This window comes from Vipera berus, assembly GCF_964194415.1.
Source record: "Vipera berus genome assembly, chromosome: 9".
Classification (NCBI taxonomy): Eukaryota; Metazoa; Chordata; class Lepidosauria; order Squamata; family Viperidae; genus Vipera; species Vipera berus.
The window spans coordinates 7,559,505-7,579,883 of record NC_138212.1 but is presented as its reverse complement, the minus strand read 5'-3'; the positions used below and the strand labels follow the sequence as shown (position 1 = coordinate 7,579,883).

Below are 20,379 nucleotides of genomic sequence, written 5' to 3'. Positions count from 1 at the left end.
ACAAAAAAAAACTCCACAAGGGCGAGCAATGCCAATTCTCCTTCACCCGCGGCAGGTACCCATAGCCGCACTGCGCACGCGCCTAGGGGCGGCCAAACCAGCCGTTAGGATGCTCCGGGTACCACCGCCTGACTGAGCGGCGGAGTAACGCACGCGCATTACGGCTCCTTGAGAGCCCCCGCAACAGCGGGCTTGGAGACAAGAGGGGGCGTGTCTTCTGAGGGGGAGGGGCTTCAGCTGATGAGAAAGGCGGGGCGGGGGGGGCTTAGGCGTTGCCTAGCAGCTATATAAGCCACCACTTGGCCGTTGCTTTTCGTGTTCGACGCCCGTCCAGGATCTTGTTTCGGTTGGGCAGGCGGACAGGTGGACAGGTGAGCGGGAGGGAAGGTGAGCCGCCGAGCCAGGGTGACCAGCAGCCCTGAAGAGGCGGCGGGTGGGGGTGTTCTTAAGCGGCTTCCTTCCACCCCCGCCATGCCCTTGTTGCTCTAGGGGGTGTTGGGGAGGGGGACACCTCCCATCACCCTGAGCATAGGGACCTTGGTTCAAGCTATGATGGGGATGGTGGCAATAGCAGATATGTAATTGGAGGGTGGTGGTGGTGGGGGTGGCTTTTATTATATATAAATCAGCCTGAATTGTGCAGCTGAAGATTGGAAGGTGTGTGTGTGTGTGGGGGGGGGGGGGGCTGGAGTGATTTGAACAAAGACGCTGGAGGAAAGGAGGGCAATGAAAAGGCGCCCTCAATGGCCCCCTAAAAAGGGGAGCTGAAGTAAATTGAAGGGGGTCCCCCAGATGCTGGTTGGGAGGAGGTGGGAGGGAGGGAGGTTCCGTGAAAAAGCCAGTGAACTTTGGAAAGGTATAAAAGGTGTTATCTGGAAGGGCAGACTGGTGTTTGTGGGCTGAAGGAAGGATGGGGGCAGAGGTATCTTTACCTGGGTGAGAAAAGGTGATGGGGGTTGGTTTTGTGGGACATTTCAAGGGATTTAGAGGAGGGATGCAGCTCCTTGACAGGCAATCAATATCTCGCTCTTGCAATGACAGGGGGAGGAAAGGAGAGTTGTTTTTTTTTTGCTTGAGCCGTGCAGTGCAGGCTTTTGGGTGGTTTGACAGCCCCTTGGTAATGTCTGAAGGGGGATTTCTAGATTTGGCATGGGAGAGAGTGTTAGATGGGATTGCTAAGCCGCTGCAGGAGGCTGGGGAGGGACCGCAGGGTGGCTGGTTGACTGCAGAAGGGCAGTTGCTTGGAAAGCAGACAGGAAAAGGGAGGCCCTTGTCCTTGAGAGAGAGGATGCCTGCAATAGTCCTGAGGATTATGAGCAGCTGGCAAAGCTTTTTTCAGCCTTTGTGAGTTGCAGCAGGAAGAATTATCTGCTGTTCTTGCTGGAGAGGAGATCCCAGGGTAGGGAGATGGGAATGCAGAGTCATCCGCTTGTGCTCCTCCTGGTCTCTGCAATGGCTCCCTCTAAAAATGCAGCTGCGTCAGAAACGCCAGGAGAATTGATAATCCTGATTAGATTTAGAAGGCAATGTTAGATGGGGAGCTTCAGCCCTTGACCTTCACTTAGGAAATGGAGCCCTTTTACTGTTGGTTGCGGAAATCAAATGCAAAATTAATGCCTGTCCATATCCTGTATGATTGTTTTTTTTTCTTTTACCTCCTCTAAACCTAGCATATTGGACACCCTCACCCCATTCTCTGCTCCTGTTTGAGAGAAAAGGGTTGCTGAAGAAGTCTTCCATTTATTTACCCTCTTCTCCAAATAAATCATACATATAAAAAATTAGCTCTAAAGAAATCCTAATGTATCCACACTTAAGTAGGAAAAAGGCACTTAGTGACTTTATATGCATGACATCTTTGGGGGTCTGGACCAGTTCATTTGACATCAGATCTTTTTGAAATGGAGGAAATAAAAAAGACCCCCTCTGGTTTGCTTGCTTCTAGAATCGGCTCTAATTGCACAGATCTACCTTATTGATGTGACTTTCTTACTGGTGTTAAGACTCACCAGGGTTAGGACAATCTGCCTCCATTTGCTAGCAGGATTCTAGGTAGCAGAGCTGCATATTTATTGTAACAAGAGGGTTCCATGGTGTTGTGAATAAAACCACAATCGCCCATTGCAAATCAGACTTTGTACAGAACAAGTGTTGCGTATTTTTGTGCTTAAATATTTTGCCTATTTTTTTAAAAAAAGCCCTTTTAAAAAAAAATTGGAGTGATGATTCTAAATTTAAGTATACAGAACATTGTACTAAAATGTTTTTTAATTGTCACTAGTTGATTAAGCCAGAATTGCCTGATTTTTGCACAGTGCTAAGTCATAGTGGGCAACCCACATTGTGCTTGAGGGCATAGGAAAGCTTAGCTGATGTCTGGCTAGCGTGCCTGCATTGGAGTTTGCAGCACCAGCTAGGTGGATTTGGGGAGGGAGGGGGAGAGATGATCCTTGGATGAAATGCCTGACCTTTCTCTGATAGGGAGGGATAAGTCCTCATTGCTGTGGTGAATGGATTATCTTGACTAGAACCCCAGAAGGAAGCATGCAATCGGGGCTTCTTGTCTCTCCTATGGAAATCAGAAGCCAGCAATGGAGGACTGGAGGCAGATACCAGAAGGAGATAGGAGAGCCAAAATTTAGATTCCATTTGCTGTGAGCAGGATCAGTGCGCAGAGATATTAAGAAATTTTTACTTAGATTTCTGTGGCTACAGTTGTGTGTCTGAAATTAAAAGCATTCTACATAGCTGACATGGTATAAGATTGGGATCCAGCCACTCAGGGGAGATCATTCTGTGTCAGTGATTTCTTCAAGGTCATAGCAGTTGCAGCCAAGATTTTATGTATGGCGTCTAGTCATGCTGGCCACATGACCATGGAGACGTCCTCGGACAAGCGCTGGCTCTTCGGCTTTGAAACGGAGATAAGCACCGGCCCCTAGAGTCGGAAACGACTAGCACGCATGTGCAGGGGAACCTTTACCTTATGTATGTATGTATGTATATGTATATATGTATATATACCATATATGTATATATACACCATATATATATACCATATATATATATATATATATATATATATATATATATATATATATATACCGTATTTATATACCATATATATATATACCATATATATATATACCATATATATATATATACCATATATATATATATATATATATATATATATATATATATATATATATATATATATATATATATAATATATATACCATATATATATATACATATATATATATATATATATATATATATATATATATATATATATATATATATATATATATATATATATATATATATATATATATATAAAGGTGAAGGTTCCCCCGCACATGCGTGCTAGTCGTTTCCGACTCTAGGGGCCGGTGCTCATCTCCGTTTCAAAGCCGAAGAGCCAGCGCTTGTCCGAGGACGTCTCCGTGGTCATGTGGCCGGCATGACTAGGTGCCAAAGGCGCACGGAACGCTGTTACCTTCCCACCGTGGTGGTCCCTATTTTTCTACTTGCATTTTTACGTGCTTTCGAACTGCTAGGTTGGCAGAAGCTGGGACGAGTAACAGGCGCTCACTCTGCTACGCGGCACTCGGGATTCGACCCGCCAAACTGCCGACCTTCTGATCGACAAGCTCAGCATCCTAATCTACTGAGCCACCACGTCCCATATATATATATATGTGTGTGTGTGTGTGTGTGTTTATGTGTATGTATACATATATATGTGTGTGTGTGTATGTGTGTGTATATATATATATATATATATATATATGTGTGTGTGTGTGTGTGTGTGTCTGTCTGTCTGTCTGTCTATTGACTTGTTTGTACATGCAGAGGCTGTCCTTGGCTGGAATCTCATATGTTTTTGTGTAAGCTTGGCACTCTGTTACTCTGTTCCTGGCCACGGAGTAACACTGCAGCACCTGAAAGCCTGCATTGAGATGAGAATGTATTTTTTTTTACGATAGGTGAATGTTTCCATTGCATATATGAAACGGTGGTGCATTAAAAACAGTATAGTCAATTTTAAGTCGGTATGGAATAATTTCCTGGGCTAATCTTCTGTGGCTGTCATAAAATCCCAAGCCATTGCCGAATATGCTTATACTCATAGATGCTAGATATGCCAGCTTATATATACTTGTTAACAGAAAGCACATATTCTCACATTTTTTATTTCTATAGCAACAGTTTTCATAGCTGAACTGTGAGCTGTTGCTACTGCTATTCTTCAGGAGAAAGGTTTTTGGTTTTTTTTTGCTTTGCGTTTAAGGTATGTACCGCAGTTTCCTTTTTGACAGAACAGTGTTACACAGAAATCTTGATAAATGCATAAAGAATTACTAAACAAAAAGATTGTCACGAATCTGTAAAGTGTTTTTAGTAAAATGGCTTAAATGTTTGGGGGACTGCAGAGTTGAGTTGATAGGGATGAAATTAAAATGTCTTCTGCTCTGTCTTGTAGTAGCTGCCAAGAAGTTGTGCCTGATGTGCTGTCAAAAAATGATTTCAAATAAACACAAAATCCAAGGAGATGTCTTTATTGGGACAAAATGTGTATCTCATTGGATTACCTGTCTTTGTTTGATTTAATACAAGGGTCTCCAAACTCTTCAGCTCATCAATCCATTTATGAAGTTTTGGATTGTTCATCAAACATGAAACATACAAAAATAATAGTACTTTAGTAACACAATGAAGAATAATAGTGACTTTATAAAAATAGGTAATATTTAAAATATTAATATTTAATTAATATTTAATATTTTATTTATGGTCTGCAATTCCTTTCTTACTGAAACTGTTAATATCAGTATGGGAAGGCTGCATCTGATGAGCATCGAAACAGGGCACTGATATTTGGTTGGAGAATAGGGAATTTTAATCACAATCTTCCAGGAACAGTCTTTTCCTATTGACACCCCCCCCAGACATTTATTGATCTTATTTTGACCCCCAGCTGTTTATTGACCTCTTGGATAGTACCATTGACCCTTGGGGGTTTATCTTGACCACTTTGGGGATCCCTGATTCAATAGATCTGTGCTGGGAGTGACCCAGTGCACCTTGGTTGAAGTTACTTGTGATCCTTACTACTTTATATGTAGTATTCCAGGTCCAAAATTATACTTTTTAATCTCTGCAGAGATGCTATAGAAAACATATGCTTAGAGTAGACTTGAGGCTATTATCCAATTGAAGATGATTCTGAAATGTCCAGGATGTTAACTGGTCTCAGTGAAATTAATTTGCCTTGGTGCTGATGCTTATCTCATACTTCCAGCTCCAGAAGACCCCAACAGTGTTTGAAGATACACATTAGGGGATAGTTAGTTGAAGCCAAGTGTTTTGCCCTATTCCAAGTTGTTTGAGACATTACTTTTGTCAGTCTATGAGTTGAAGCATAAAAGGAAAACGAAGAAAAGGATTTGTGACTGGAGACAAAGGGAAGTGTTTTCTAATAATGGTTAAAGAATGCTCAGCTGAAAATATTAACTTTCTTGAAATCCTGTTTCAGTGTCTCTAGGTAGAGAAGCAGTAGATAGGTCAGCCAGTATATGAAATCAACGCAATAGTTCACCGAAAATGGATCAGTGTAGCACATCAGTTAGTGTCAAAGTCTTCAGGTAAGAAAATATCTTGAAAGGCTTTAAAGGTTAACTGCTGTCCTTTCCATGAAGTTTATGGAATCAATATAACCAATGGTAAGATCTGTTGATTTATGCCCTGAAACGGATGAGGAACTTGTGATCTACATTTCTCAGCAGTTTCAGCTAACGTGATAAGTCAATGATGGCAAACCTTTTAGAGACCGAGTGCTCAAAAACTGCCCCCGCCCCTGCCCCACATGTCCCACTCTGCCTTCACCCCCGCCCACCGGGCCACTCACCACCTAAATACAATCACCCAGGTGGCCCAGCAGTGCCATGGTGGCCATGCCCTCCACTGACGCCCTGCAGCATCAACTGCACGTGATGGGGCGTGAGGGCGGAGTCTTGTCCCTGCTGCCTGGCTGCCATGTCCTTGGCTGCACTGCTTCATGTGGGCCATGCTCAGGGGCCACTCTCCTCTGGGGGGGGTGCTGGTGAGGAGGGGGCTAGGGCGATGGCACACATGGCCACTGAGTGCCGCCTCCGGCATGCGTGCCATAGGTTTGCCACCACTGTGATAAATGGTGAAGATGATGGGAATTGTAGCCCAGCAGTGCTGGAGATGGAGGTGGGGGGGGCATATGTTATCCAATGCTTCATTAAAGGATAATGGTATGCCTATCAATATAGAGCAGACATGTCAAACACAAGGCCTGGGGGCCAGATCCGGCCCGCGAAGCCATCCTGGAAACAGCGAGGGAACGGCCCCTGCTGCCTTGGCCCTGGCCCAGAGACCCTCCTTCTGCCAGAGACCCTCAGATCTGTCCCACTCCTGCCTAGGCACCCTTGATGCGAACGATGTAGAGCTGGCCACGCCCACCCAGTAGGCCATACGCACTTTAGCCACGCCCATCCAGTAGGCCACGCCCACCCAGACCATACCCACCCGGCCCCCTGAGGGCAACTGCAATGCTGATGCGGCTCTCAATGAAATTGAGTTTGACACCCCTGATATAGAGCATCGTACTTGGAAAGAAATCACTTTCATGTATATTCACTAAGATTAGGGGAGGGATGGGCATTGAAGCAAAAATAACAGCATTTCCAAAATGTCCTTTTAGAAGCCTGCCCAGCCAGATCGAAATTATTTAGCATCTACCTATTGTATAAAGTGTATTCTTGCCGAATGAGTATATTTCAGCTCTACATGTAAGAAAATATCCAATAACTTTCTGGTTGTCCTCTCAAATAATTATCTTGAATATTCTTTACATAAAGGAGGAATATCAGTATATCTGGGCATCTATTTTTGCTTGTTTGCTTCAATTTCACAAATATTACATCCATTAGCCTTGAAAGAATTTGTAGAAACAATTGAGGATCTTATGGTGATTGGAGTAGATATGTCCATAAGATTTGCCAGGCCTTCTCTCTTGGAGTCTAAAGGAGTACCTTTGCCAAATTTTAGTTGTCCAGATCCCTGAAGGAGAACTGTACTAGTTTCTAGCATGAATTTAATAACAGGTAAAATGTACTCACTGCGCTAGATCAGAAACCATAACTTATAAACCATAATGGCTGGGTTTATATTTCACATTAAGCCAAGAGCAAACAAACAAATAGAATGGTTCAGACTAGTGATGAGAGAAACCAATCTACATGTGAACTGGCCATAACCACACTGGTTCCAGGGAAAAATAATTTCAGATCCACCGTTGAATCATTTCGATTGATCCCAGTGAAGATGAGCATGCTGACTTTGAATTTTCAGAAAGTTTTTATCAAGCAAAGCTACAAAAAATAAATAAAATAAAGACAGTGGAGAAGAAGGATGGGAATTCTACAATTAAGTTACACATTTCAGTTTTGAATTTGCAGACAGAAATGTAAACAATGCATCTGATAACTACATAGTGTTCAGAAGGATGACACGGCTAGAATAAGTTTATTGATTTCAGGAAAGTCCTTGAGAAAAATATATGTGAATTCTTGCTCCAGTGCAGGTGGGTTGTAAAGATATTTACAGGGTGTGTGGGGGGGAAACCTTTCAGTGAAGTTAATAGGGACTTAAATTCTTGATTTAAGCGGATATATGTATACACGCACAAACACAGAGAGTATTTGGTTGAGGCTATAACTGTATAAGGCTCTGCTTGAACAATGCTACAAATGTCAGCCAAGATAAATCTGCAATTCCTCTTGCTTTTTTCGTGATGCTTATATTCCTGCAGGCTTGAGATCAGTGACGGGTCTCCTCCAAAGATCTCTCCTGAGCCGGTGCCAGGTACCCCTGAGGCGGAACCAGAGCCTCAGCCACCCACCCCAGAGCCAGAACCAGAAGCTCCTCCACCTCCGCCCCCTCCACCGCCTCCGCCACCCCCTAAAAAACGTATGGCTGAGTTTGCTGTTGGAATCAATGGGTGAGCTTTTTTCCTTCGGCGCCCAGCTGAGATTTCGGTATCTGCAAAGCGATGACGCCCATATAAGGAAGCATCTTTAAGATGAGGTTGGGAGATGCTGGGAGTTGAAGCCCACCCCTTAGGAAACGGTACTCCAGTTTCTAGAAAATGGCCTCCCAGTGATAGAAAAGGAAATGGGTGTTTTCTTTCTTCTTGGTCTTTTGCAACAGGAGCGTTGTCAAGTTTCCGACGTATGGGCTTTTCAAGTGACTCTGAGGCATTGTTTACCTTAAAAGTCCTTTATTAGCCTAATACACCGGCAAATGCTTGCTCGAAGGGAGTTGGAATCTGAAATCTCCACCCCTTGCACAATATATTAAAACACAATTCTCCACCTTTCTAATTTTGTCATTAATCATGTTCTCCAATTAATTTAAACAGTTTCCCTTCCATTAGAATACCCACCAAGGTCTTATCTTCTTTAGTTAGAGATGGCCTTGAAGGTGCAATCCTCCTCTTCCCCCCTCCCAACCTTAATCTCTTAAAGCAATACACAAGTTTAACATATGAAATGGCTACTTCTTCATCTCTTGTCAAGCAAGAACATTTGATGTTAGCAGCGTTGACAAGCATTCTGACAAAGGCTTTGTGATTGAACGAAGCTTGCTGGTTTGGTTCCAAAGCGATTGTGCAGCCAGAATTTTTTTGGGTTGCACCGTGTGGCTGTCTATGTTAAGTTGGAAAGCTGCCGTGAACCTAGGTGGAAGTATAACGTGATTGTACTGATAGGGCAAACCCCTGACACCCAAACCTTCTGTTTTCTGGGAATCTTCCTGCTGGCTTGCCTCTCTGAAGTTCATAGCAATTTGCAGAGGTTCCTGAGGCCACTTTAAAAAATAGATACAGGCAGAGGTCATGCCCGTGGGACCCAACCTTACCTCCCTCATGCTGGCTTGAGAATTCCGGGAGCTGAAGTCTACATGTCTTAAAATTGCCAAGCTTGAGAAACCTTGCAACGAAAGCAGGGGGTTTTCAAACTTAGCCCCTTTATGACTTGTGGACTTCAGCTCCCAGAATTCCTCAGCCAGTGTGCCTGGCTGAGGAATTCCTGGGAGTTGAAGTCCACAAGCAGGGGTCCTCAAACTTGGCCCCTTTATGATTTGTGGACTTCAACTCCCAGAATTCCTCAGCCAGGCACACGTGCCTGGCTGAGGAATTCTAGGAGTTGAAGTCCACAAGTCATAAAATGGCCAAGTTTGAAAACCCCTGAACTAAAGGAAATCTTTAAGTAAATCCCTTAATTTGAACCAAAGGGGTTTGGGGGATGTGCTCTAATGGATGGGCTGCTTTGCTCCTGCAGATTTGGACGTATTGGGCGCTTGGTCCTCCGGGCCTGCGTGGAGAAGGGGATCAAGGTGGTGGCTGTCAACGACCCATTCATTGATCTGAATTACATGGTAATGGCTTTTCTTATGAGACTACCACACCAAACCTCTTGTGGGAAATAGTTTAGTTTCCTTACGAGACAGAAAAGGAAGGCCTGATCCGAAAAGTGTCAGAGTTCATTGAAAACTTGATGAGAAGGTCCTTTCTGCATGTAGCCCATCTCCTTCTGTGAAATATGCTGGAATGGAGAGGGAGCTGGGACTCCAGCAATAGAGGCTAAGCAGAGATTAGGACTCTTCCAATTTGATGCTTAGTTATTCTTGGGAAACAGGAATGATCTCTGTTTACAGGTTGTACCTGACGTATGACCATAATTGAGCCTGAAATTACTGTCATAGGTTGCGCTGGTTGTTAAGTGAGTTCATCACGTGACTGACCCGATTTTACAACTTTTTTTTTGCGGTGCTTGTTAAGTGAATGCAGTGGTCATAAAGCCAAACCCCTTGTTTGCAGTGGGCATGTTTTGCTGGAAGATAAAAGCAAATAAATGCCACTTCTGGCAAAACATATATACTGTAAATTGCAGTCATGGGACCTCGGAGGCTGCAAATGGACATAAATGCAGGCCGCTTGCCAAGTACCCAAAATGCAGTCACGTGACCACGGGTGGGGTGGGGTCAGATGTTGGAACTTCAAATCTGGGTTGTAAGTCTCTTTAGGGATCTGCTGTAACTTCAGTCGTTAAATGACCATTTGTTAAGCGAGGACCAGCTGTATAAGAAGATTGGGTGCCTAATCCTTTGAAAACCCAACATCATTGTGTAGCTATTGGATGGCACCATCATCAGGTTGCCTCTTTTTAGACCTCAATCAAGCTAGAGAGGTGGCACAAATCCAGTTCTCCTAGCATGATATGGCTTTGGCTTCCTTCCTCCACAGGTCTACATGTTCAAATATGACTCTACTCATGGGCGCTTCAAGGGAGAGGTCATGGCAGATGGTGGGAAGCTGGTAGTGAATGGCTCAAAAATCTCAGTATTCCAGAAGTAAGTGGGAATAAGAGGCAGCACAATGCATTCATCCCATTTCATTGCTTTACCCATTTAAAATGTGCTAGTATTTTAATGTTCTCAGTAATGTGGCCTGCCCAGAGAACCTGAGGTTGACTGAGCCTTCCATCCTTCTGAGGTAGGTAAAATGAGGACCCAGATTGTTGGGGGCAATTAAGCTGACTTTGTAATAATGCCGCTTGGGGTGTGTGTGAAAGCCCTAACAAGCAGGCATATACATAGAATGAAGGCTACTGCTAAGCTTGTAAGCCGCCCTGAGTCTTCGGAGAAGGGCAGGATATAAATGGAATTAAAATAAAAAATAAAATAAAACCTTGGTAGTTGGGCAGCTTAGAAAGAAAGTTGTGATAATATGACGTGTGTATGTGTGTGTGTGTGTGTGTGTGTGTGTGTGTGTGTGTGTGTGTGTGTGTACTACTTCTGCAGTTTCCTGGGCAACATTTTTAAAAAATAGTTTGCCATTCCCAACTTCCCGGGTCCGAGAAAAACAGACTAGCCTAAGGTCACCCAACTGGCTTTGTGCCTAAAGTGGGATTCGAACTCACAGTCTCCTGGTTTCTAACCTGCAGCCTTAATTACTGCGACACTCTGGCTCTTATTTACCCTTAGGAGATGTCTGTTTAAAGAGGTTGAGATTTTTCATTGGGGCTGTGTAAATACTCAGCTGATCACAAGACTGTATAAGACCTATTTGATAGGGTTTGCATTAATGTGGCGTCTCTGTGTAAATATAATCAAATGACAAACAGAATTTTACAGTATTTACCAAATTTATAGTTGCCCCCTTCTCAAATGTGACTCTGGTGATGGAGTTCTGGCAAGGCTCTTGGTTTTCTGATGCCTTCCTGGGGCATCATAATTGTGGATTTAAACAGGGTGACTAGTGACATTAGAGTAAAACCAATGCTTTTGGCGCCAACTCTTCCATTTATACCATTTCCTTCTTATCATAATGCAGATTATGAGCTAAATGATGAAGCTGATCCACTTGTCTAGATTCACCATGTGTGAACTTAACCAATTACCACTTATTGAACAGCTAATTGCTTTTCACAGTATGAATCTCGTTGAGGAGCTACTGCAGGAGGGTAAACCTTTGGTGGGAGTTGCACACATTAAACGAGAAAGTGCAGGTGAATGTCAGGGATGCTTGTGTTCCTAAAGGTCAGAGAGCGGAGTGGATTCCATGACGTGATCATCCAATTACTTTGCTGAAGACTAGAGGCCGTGAAAGTAATTTCCTGCTTGAATAGAAGTCCGGGTGAGCAGGTCCAAATAAAGATTGTCCTCTTGTATTTCATAGCATGAAACCAAATGAGATTCCTTGGGCCGATGCAGGTGCCTTGTATGTAGTAGAGTCCACTGGAGTTTTTCTCACTGTTGACAAAGCTTCGGTAAGTATCCTGAGGTAGGTCCTGTTGTGACCGAACCCAGCCTGTGGGTTCGGCAGTTGGGTCAGACGATTCAGAGGAGGAGGAGGGGGGTGTTGGAGAGCCTCCAGAGGATAGCCTTGAGGCTCCGCAGAGCCCACAGCCAGGCCCCTCCCATCTGGTTACGACGCAGACCCAGCTGTGTGAGCCTGACAGCGTAGATGAAGATGACCCACAGCTGGCCCTGTTCAAGGACGCCCGACGCAGGAGGCAGTCAATCAGGAGTAAACAGGAAGGCAATGGGGCACCTCGGAAGGAGGCAGAGAGAAGCCACGCCTTGAACTGTTTAAAAGGGGAATGTGTGGGAGGGCTGGTTTGCTGAAGGCAACCGTTTGATTAGCTCCTGTTTCATGGTTCGTGTTTCTGTTTGCTCTGTTTGCTCTGTTTTATGTTAATAAATTTGGCAGGCTTAGTTCCAGCCTCTTGCCGTTTTGTAAAGGGGTTGTCCCTGCCTTTTCTGCAGGGCCGGTAGTAGGCTGGTACAGAACAGGTCCCTTCTCTGAGATAAGAACCAGAATTATTCCCTTTTGTGACATTTGCTGGGTTTTGAGGAGATTTCACTTAGATGCTTGGCTTTTATAATAGGCCAGCATAGATTTCTGCTTTACTGGAATAAAGCATACAGTCCTTTTGTTACTCCTTACTGCAGGCTGTTTGTCCTGGCCGACCAACTGACATTCTATAACTGAAATCTGCCATTTTTTTTACAGGCTCATCTCCATGGAGGAGCCAAGCGAGTTGTGGTGACTGCCCCATCGCCAGATGCACCCATGTTTGTTATGGGAGTCAACCATGAGAAGTACGATCCATCTAGCATGAATATTGTGAGGTAAGATAGAACTTGGCCAACTGGAGAAAAACCTAGGGGTTGATAGGCCAATTATATAAAATCAATGCAATCCCCTCCTTCCCTATTGGCAATTTAAATAATCCAGTACAAAGAAGAAAACTTAAGGCACAACGTAGCAATTTCATTTCAACTTTGTTGGATTTGGAGATGGAGCTAAAAACCTAAGAGGAGCTAAGAGTATAGATCTGTACTGAGATGTAACTTAATATCTGGGTTGGTGGGTGCTGGACAACAACAAAAAGTCATCTGTAACTCTTGCTTTCCAGCAATGCTTCCTGCACCACCAACTGCCTGGCACCTTTGGCCAAGGTCATCCATGAGAACTTTGGCATTGTGGAGGGCCTGATGGTGAGAACTATGTTCTTCTTTCCAATATGCTTATTCATTTCTCGATTTGTGACATTTTTATACTGCCAAATTCATACAGGTGAGCCAATTTGACTTAATGGTTAAGGCACCAGGTTAGAAGCTTGGAGACTATGTGACCTTAGACACAAAGCCAGTTGAGTGATCTTGGGCCAATTGTTATCTTTCAATCCCCAAAGTAGAAGGCAAGGGCACACCACTTCCAAAATCTTGCCAAGGAAACTTCAGGGATTTGTCCAGCTGTTGTCAGGAGTCAATATTGACTTGAAAGCAGAAAGAAAGAAAGAAAGAAAGAAAGAAAGAAAAAGAAAGAAAAGAAAGAAAGAAAGAAAGGCAAAAAGACAGCTAAGATATATATAGTCTATAGCAGGGGTGTCAAACTGACGGCTCGTGGGCCAGATGCATCATAGCAAAACTCTGCCCGCCCCATTGCCGGCAATGGTAAAAAAGTTGCGATATGTCGCGACATGTCACCTGACATTGTGAGTTTGACACCCCTGGTCTACAGAGTTGTAAAAGCAATTCCACTTCAAAAAGGAAAAAAAACGGTTTAAAATGACTTTCTTCATCCCATGGAGAACACACTTTCTCCTTCTGATAAAATGCAGAAACTGGCATTCCTGCGTGTCTCATAACTATAAACGGTTGGAAATAATGGATAAATGGAGTTCCTCAGGAAGAGGGCTGGGTGGGTTTTGATTAATCCCACACATTAGCTAACAATAAATTACAGCACTTTCAGTTTGCCAAGTTACGGTTGGCTAACAGTCATATTTTACTCTCTTTGCTTATGGCAAAATCATGCATAAATCACTTCTAGTTTTAATTGATTTTGGGGGGAGATTTACTAGGAGAGGTTAACCCCCTTCCATCGGTTTTGGCACAAAGCTCTGTCTTCAGCATTTGTATTTATCACTCAAGATAAATACAATGGCTGCAAGTGATGGCAAAGGCACCATAAAATATTATGCATCAGTTCAGGTTTTACATAGAAAAAAACCTAAGTGGCTCGTGAGATGAAATCTACTGTTGAATATGCCTTGTATGTCTGTTCTTATACCAACCGACATTTCTGATCTGCAGACAACTGTCCATGCTTACACTGCCACTCAGAAAACGGTGGACGGACCTTCTGCCAAGGCGTGGCGTGATGGGAGGGGTGCTCACCAGAACATTATTCCAGCTTCTACCGGTGCTGCCAAAGCAGTGGGCAAGGTCATTCCAGAACTCAATGGGTATGCAGATCAAATTTCTCTTCTGAAAAGGGGGGAGGGCTCTTGGCTTATGTATTTGGGGCAATCCTAAAGATGTGACCATGAGCCAAGCAAGGCCATATTTCTAATTACTGATTGGTGATCATGAGAATGAGTGAAAACTAATAAAACTGCCAGTATTTCGTTCTGAGAATGTTTCTCAAAACACCCAGATGTTATTTATCCAATAATCCTCGATCATTAGCCAGGCTTAGTTTGAAGAATGAAAGAGCTAGTCTAAAACCTGTCCTTACTTACATTCAGTCTGACCCCAGTCGACAGCAGTCTGTGTAACAATCTACCCCACTGTGGTAGGTTGGTGGCCTCGTTAAGGAAATAATAAAGTCATTAATAAAAGCAGAGAAAACAAAATGCCACAGAGTCTGCCAGATGGTATTTATTGCAGTTGGGGATACTTAGCTGGAGTCTTATAGGTCAGGGCTTTTCAACCAGTGGTACGGGTACCACCTGTGGTACATTGGCACCTGGCAGGTGGTACGCGACCATCCTAGAGAAGTGGTAGCGGGGGAGGGGAATGAGCTGAACCCGTGGCAGCACCGCACAAGCCTGAGAGAGAGACGGCTGGAGCTGCAGGGCTGTCAGGGTTCAACGGAAGCGCCAGGATCAGTGCCAGGCTCCAGCTGCAGCTTGGCGCTGATCCTGGTGCTTCTGCTGAGCCCAGAAGAAGTGCCGATCAGCTGGAACGTTGCAGCATCTCCAGGGTCTTGTGATTTACATTCAGATGCTTGGCAACTGATTCATATTTATGATGGTCACAGTGTCCCAGGGTCATGTGAAGTGACAAAAACCTGCTGCAACCACTCAGCAGATGGCGGGGGGAGGAATAAAAACCAAACACCTCCCTACCCCAGCCCCTCTGCCAATCCTCAACAGAAATGCTCACAACAATGGAAACCTCAGACAGGAGGAAGGGCGCCGCCGGGCAGGCAGGCAGGTGTCTTGCTCGGCTGTGGCTTGGGGGGGCACTTTTTTCAGTGCCATTATAACTTCGAACAGTCACCAAGCGAACTGTTGTAAGTCGAGGACTACCTGTACTTCATCACTTTTTTCCTTTTTTTTTTGGTCATCAAGGTTTTGACACCTTGCTAGGCAACTGGTGGTACTCGGCTGTTGCCATATCCTAAAAGTGGTAAAATGGGTGAAAAGGTTGAAAAGCCCTGTTATAGGTGCTTAAACTCAATTCTCACCCTCATTCCTTGGAGGACCGAGTTGTTGTTGGTAAAACATTTCAAATCTAGATTGCCATGGGAAGTGTTTGGTTTTTTTCCTTTTAATGACCAAATCTCTCTTCCCCACCAGGAAGCTGACCGGCATGGCATTTCGTGTGCCAGTGTGTGATGTGTCTGTTGTTGACCTGACCTGCCGCCTCTCTCGGTCAGCTACCTACGCTCAGATTAAAGAAGCTATCAAGAAGGCAGCTAAAGGGCCAATGAAAGGGATCCTGGGATATACAGAAGATGAGGTATAAACATGCTGTTGTATGTTTCCATTGGCAAGATGCAGGATTATTTGGAGATCAGCCAGCTTAAGCTTCAGCAGATTTAAGGCAAGGCAACGTCAGAGTGGGCCGGCATAATGTGCTCTGCCTAACGGCTGATTGTTGTTTGCTTTTGTAATAATGCCGACAAGGGGAAGCTTGTAATATGGGACAGTCCAGGGAAAGCGACTGGTGGATTTCTTGCTGGTGGGAAAAATATCACCAGTCGTTAACGTGAGTTGGGGTGAAGGAAGGAAAGAGGTGAGTTTCGATAAGACAAGCCAGTGGGTTTAGTCTTGTATGAAAAGCTGATCTGCGGAGTGGATAGAGGTTTCTGCCTTCCCTGTCTTATCATGAAGCCTCTGTTCACCCAGTGGATCAGCTCTTCCTCCTCTATGGATTATCTTCTCTCTCTCATTTTATTGGCTCTTTTGGTCCCCTGACTTACTCTTGTTCTTTTCACTCATTTCTCTCCCCGTCACGCTCTCGTACTCTCGTTTGCTCTCTCCCTCTTGTACTGTCTCTACAGAGGTGTGGTATGTGTGTGTTTTGTGCTGACAGGCGTTAGCGGATGGATTTTCATTCTCCAATCTGCGCTGTTGCAGTCAGGACATTATTCGTGTAGGTAAGGGGCTGGCATCAGATGCCCCTTTGCTTTGTCCTGCTGCTCAAGCCTTAATGCCATTGGCCAGCGTTTAAAGGGAAGAGACTGTATCTGCTGCTGCTGCTGCTGCTGCTGCTGCTGAAAATAGCCAGGGAGACCAGGGCAGATCCCAGTGCCTTCTGTGTAACCACTCTAGTCCCAGTAGAGGAGAACATCTGTAACTCAAGGAACTATCAAGAAGGAAAACACACCCTCACCAAAACTGGCAGGGCAAGCTACTATATATAAACAGGCAGTAAGCTCCAGACTCTGACACTGATGATGTTACCTAGCTGGATTATGAAATATCTGCAACCAAACAGCCAAGTTCAAAGAGGACCACCAACTGCACGTCACTGAGGTGCAAAAGATTGTGCATATAGAAAGCTGTGTGGGGAACAACAGAAAGATGTTTTAACCTTCAATCAGATATAGTTAAGCAGCCTCAGCTGCAGGCTGGGGATGAGATGACGTTCTGAGGACATGTCAATAATGGTAAATGAGATACCTTTGAGGCACAGGGGAATGTGTGGCTAAACCAGGGGTCTTCAAACTTGGCAGCTTTAAGACTTGTGGACTTCAACTCCCAGAATTCCTCAGCCAGCCCTGGCTGACTGAGGAATTCTGGGAGTTGAAGTCCATGTCTTAAAGTTGCCAAGTTTGAAGACCCCTGGGCTAAACCTAAGAGCCAACTAATAATAATAATAAATAAACCTTTATTGTCAAAGTACAACATGTGTACGTTGAGATTAGCTGAGCCTCCCCCCATGCTCTCTCCCCCCAACACACAGTGACAACAAACCCTCCATCCCACCACACTATGTGTTACAACTGCAGGTTGTAACAAATTAAAAATAACTACAGTGTTAGGGTTTTCAATAAAGGGTATATATGTCTCTGGACTCTGTCCAAAATGTTGAACCCCTCAGCCAGGCAGCTTAATCACTTGATATTTATAGAACTGTGCAAAGCATTTGAATTCGAAGCACTCCATTTCCAGTGGAGTGCTCTTGATCCCCTTGGAAGTGTTTGATACTCAAAATTCAAGCTTGAGCTCAGGATGTTGGTTATTACAGTGTCTCCTTCCATCTTTTTTTGTATACTGTAACTTTCTCTTCTTTGTGCGCAGGTTGTTTCGACTGATTTCATTGGTGACAATCGTTCCTCTATTTTTGATGCTGGAGCAGGCATCTCCCTCAATGATAACTTTGTGAAGCTCATCTCTTGGTAAGTTGAGTTTTGTTTCTTCTCCCAGTTGAGCTTTCCAAGATAGCTCACAATGAAAATGGTCAGGTCATTATCTGGCGATTTTTTGCCACAAGGAGAATTGCCCATCAAAATTGTCTTGACTTGCTTTCCTTGACCAATAAGGATATAGTTAGATGCTTTCAGTCTGTCAAAACACCAGACCCATCCCTTGCAGAGTAATTTCATCAGCTAATGCTAGAATTCAAATAATGGAAAAATATTGAACTGTAATATGGAAAATACACCTCGCATTTCCCCTCATTTAAAACAGGGATGTTTTCCCAATCCACAAAGTATACACTGCGTTCAGACATTGAGCTTCACTTAGCATTAACCAGAGTTTAGATACTAACCTGCTGATCATTTACATCCCATTCACCTTGCTCAGAGATCCGTGCCTAGGACATGACTGCTTGGCACTTTGTTATTAATATAAGTTTTATTACTATTATTTTCAAGCAAGCGAAAAAGACCCCCCCAAAAAACAAAATCCACCACCCTCTCAGTGGTGGGATTCAAATAGGTGAACAACCGCTTGTCTGTGTGGATTCTGCTTCCAAAAGTCCATTCTGGGCCTGGGCAACAGAAAATTAGCTACCGGTTCTGCCGAAGTGTTGCGAACCGGCTGTATCCCACCACTGCACCCACTGCTATAAGAAACAAAACGAAAGAAAGTCTATAAAAGGCCAGTCTAGACCGGATCCACACTGGGTGGATCCTGGTAGGAGAATCTTTTCCCAACCTTTCTATTTTCTATTTTCAAAACAAAGTTCCTTTCTACCCTGCAGCTTAAAAAGAGAGTGCATGGTGCTGCAAGACCAGCTCATCTTTTTGGCTGCAGATATTGCATCTAGGTTTGCTCCCCAGGAGGGCTAATGTCTAATTATTTCTAAGTTAGCCTGGATCTGACGACTAGACATCCTCTCTTGGTTTAGCAATCACAATCCGTTCTGGAAACAAAAGGGTTGCTAAGTGAAGTTGTGACTGAGCAGAGACTACAGAATTGGTCTTTATTGGCTGTTGCTATCTCATTCACATAAAAGTTATCTCACTCTCCGCTACCTGACTTGGTTTCCTCCCCCTCCCCCCCCCCCCCCGCCATCTTAATTTCCTGATTAGAACTTTCCCTGCTGCCTAAAACTGGCCAGACCTTAATGAGTTTCACAGTGAAGATTTGTGTTGTCAGAGATGTAGGAGATTCAGGCATTGGATGGAAAATGATTTTTTAAATTTTTTAAATGGTCACTAAACAAGGTAGTCTCTAAACAAGGAATGCCTGTACAACTAATGCTGACTTGCAACTTGTTATAAGTACAGATGATAGTTAATGCGTTTTTCCTTAACCAAATAAATGTTCCTGAATCTGGATTTAGAGGAGTTGGAAAACGGAAGTATGGAATAACTTCAGAAGGGCACTGTATATCGAGGGTGCTCCAGCTTTTTGACTTTTGTACACTGTCATTCTTGAATATAAAGATTTGCTTATGTTTTCTTTTTTCTTTTTCCTTTCTGGCAGGTATGACAATGAATATGGGTACAGCTGTCGTGTAGCGGATCTCCTGAAGCACATGTACAGCAAGGAGGAGATGTGAACCCTAAGTTTGAATTACATTCCAGGCTATTTAGTAGAGGGCCTCACCACTTTTAGTCCTTAGGTTCTTTGCTTCCACCACAGATTCCCAAACACTGCACTTTGTGTAAAGCTTTGTGTGTACGTGTGTGTGTGTGTGCGCGCGTATCCATGAGCGTGAATCCTTCTTTCCCCAGCAGCTTATTTAGTGAAGATAAATTACACCAAGTTCCTCCTTGGAGAAGGGAGCCTTAGCCTCTGGGGTTAATGCCTTGGTTTGTGTGGCTGTAGCGTCTTCAAGATCTTGCAAGTGCTGAAATAAAAAACACTGGAGTTAAACTGACCTTGATGGGTATCCCTGTGATTTTAAACGTCTTAGGGACTTGGAATCCTTGCTCTTTGACCATGCCAAACGAATGTGCTTTGTGAGGTTTATGAGCATTGAAAGCTGCCCCTTCTCTGGGAACTTCTGTTTTGCTTTGAGTTATATTCATGGATGATTTTCCGATAAGGGGAAAAAAAATCGCGTTGTGCTTTTGTTTACACAACCACACCAAAAAACTATAGCAATTGATAGCTTGAACTTAGCAGAAATCAGCATGGATTACAAAAGCTAAGCAAATGCCTCTCTCTTAACCACTCCCTTCAATGGTGTCGAAGGATCATAATAGGTCATTTTTCTGAAGGGAATCATTTTGTACATGCAGAAGAACTGTCTGGAAGTGCAGCAATGATCAGGGTTTTATTTTTTTTTATTTTTTTTTAAAGAAAAACACTTTAACTCGAGGCATCTGGTGTAATGGTAAATATGATGGAGCATGTCTGTTGTCCGTATAGTAGGAATCAAAAGGAACCCTAATTTAGCTCAGATGTTATTGAGATATAGCTCCCAGCGTTCAGCTTCCACAGCTCCATGTTCTGGAAGGCGCTTGATAGGAAACTTCTACGCTCCACACTTTTTCAAAACTTCAGCACCGCTAAGCTATTTTGCTTAAGAAAATGGGAATTCTGCTTCTATATTTGCCTTATTGCTAATAGTAAAGCTAATGGC

At 43.8% G+C, this 20,379-nt stretch overlaps 1 protein-coding gene across 1 annotated transcript; it reads left to right on the top strand.

Moving 5' to 3' along the window:
- Positions 1–326: 326 nt before the first annotated feature.
- GAPDHS (glyceraldehyde-3-phosphate dehydrogenase, spermatogenic) lies at positions 327–19,666 on the top strand. The gene is made up of 11 exons (XM_081335131.1): positions 327–363; positions 7,847–8,035; positions 9,375–9,471; positions 10,340–10,446; positions 11,774–11,864; positions 12,611–12,729; positions 13,017–13,098; positions 14,200–14,351; positions 15,690–15,852; positions 17,640–17,737; positions 19,275–19,666. The coding sequence occupies exons 2-11, from the start codon at positions 8,007–8,009 to the stop codon at positions 19,348–19,350; spliced, it is 1,014 nt and encodes a 337-aa protein (XP_081191257.1). The 5' UTR covers positions 327–363; positions 7,847–8,006; the 3' UTR covers positions 19,351–19,666.
- Positions 19,667–20,379: the final 713 nt, after the last annotated feature.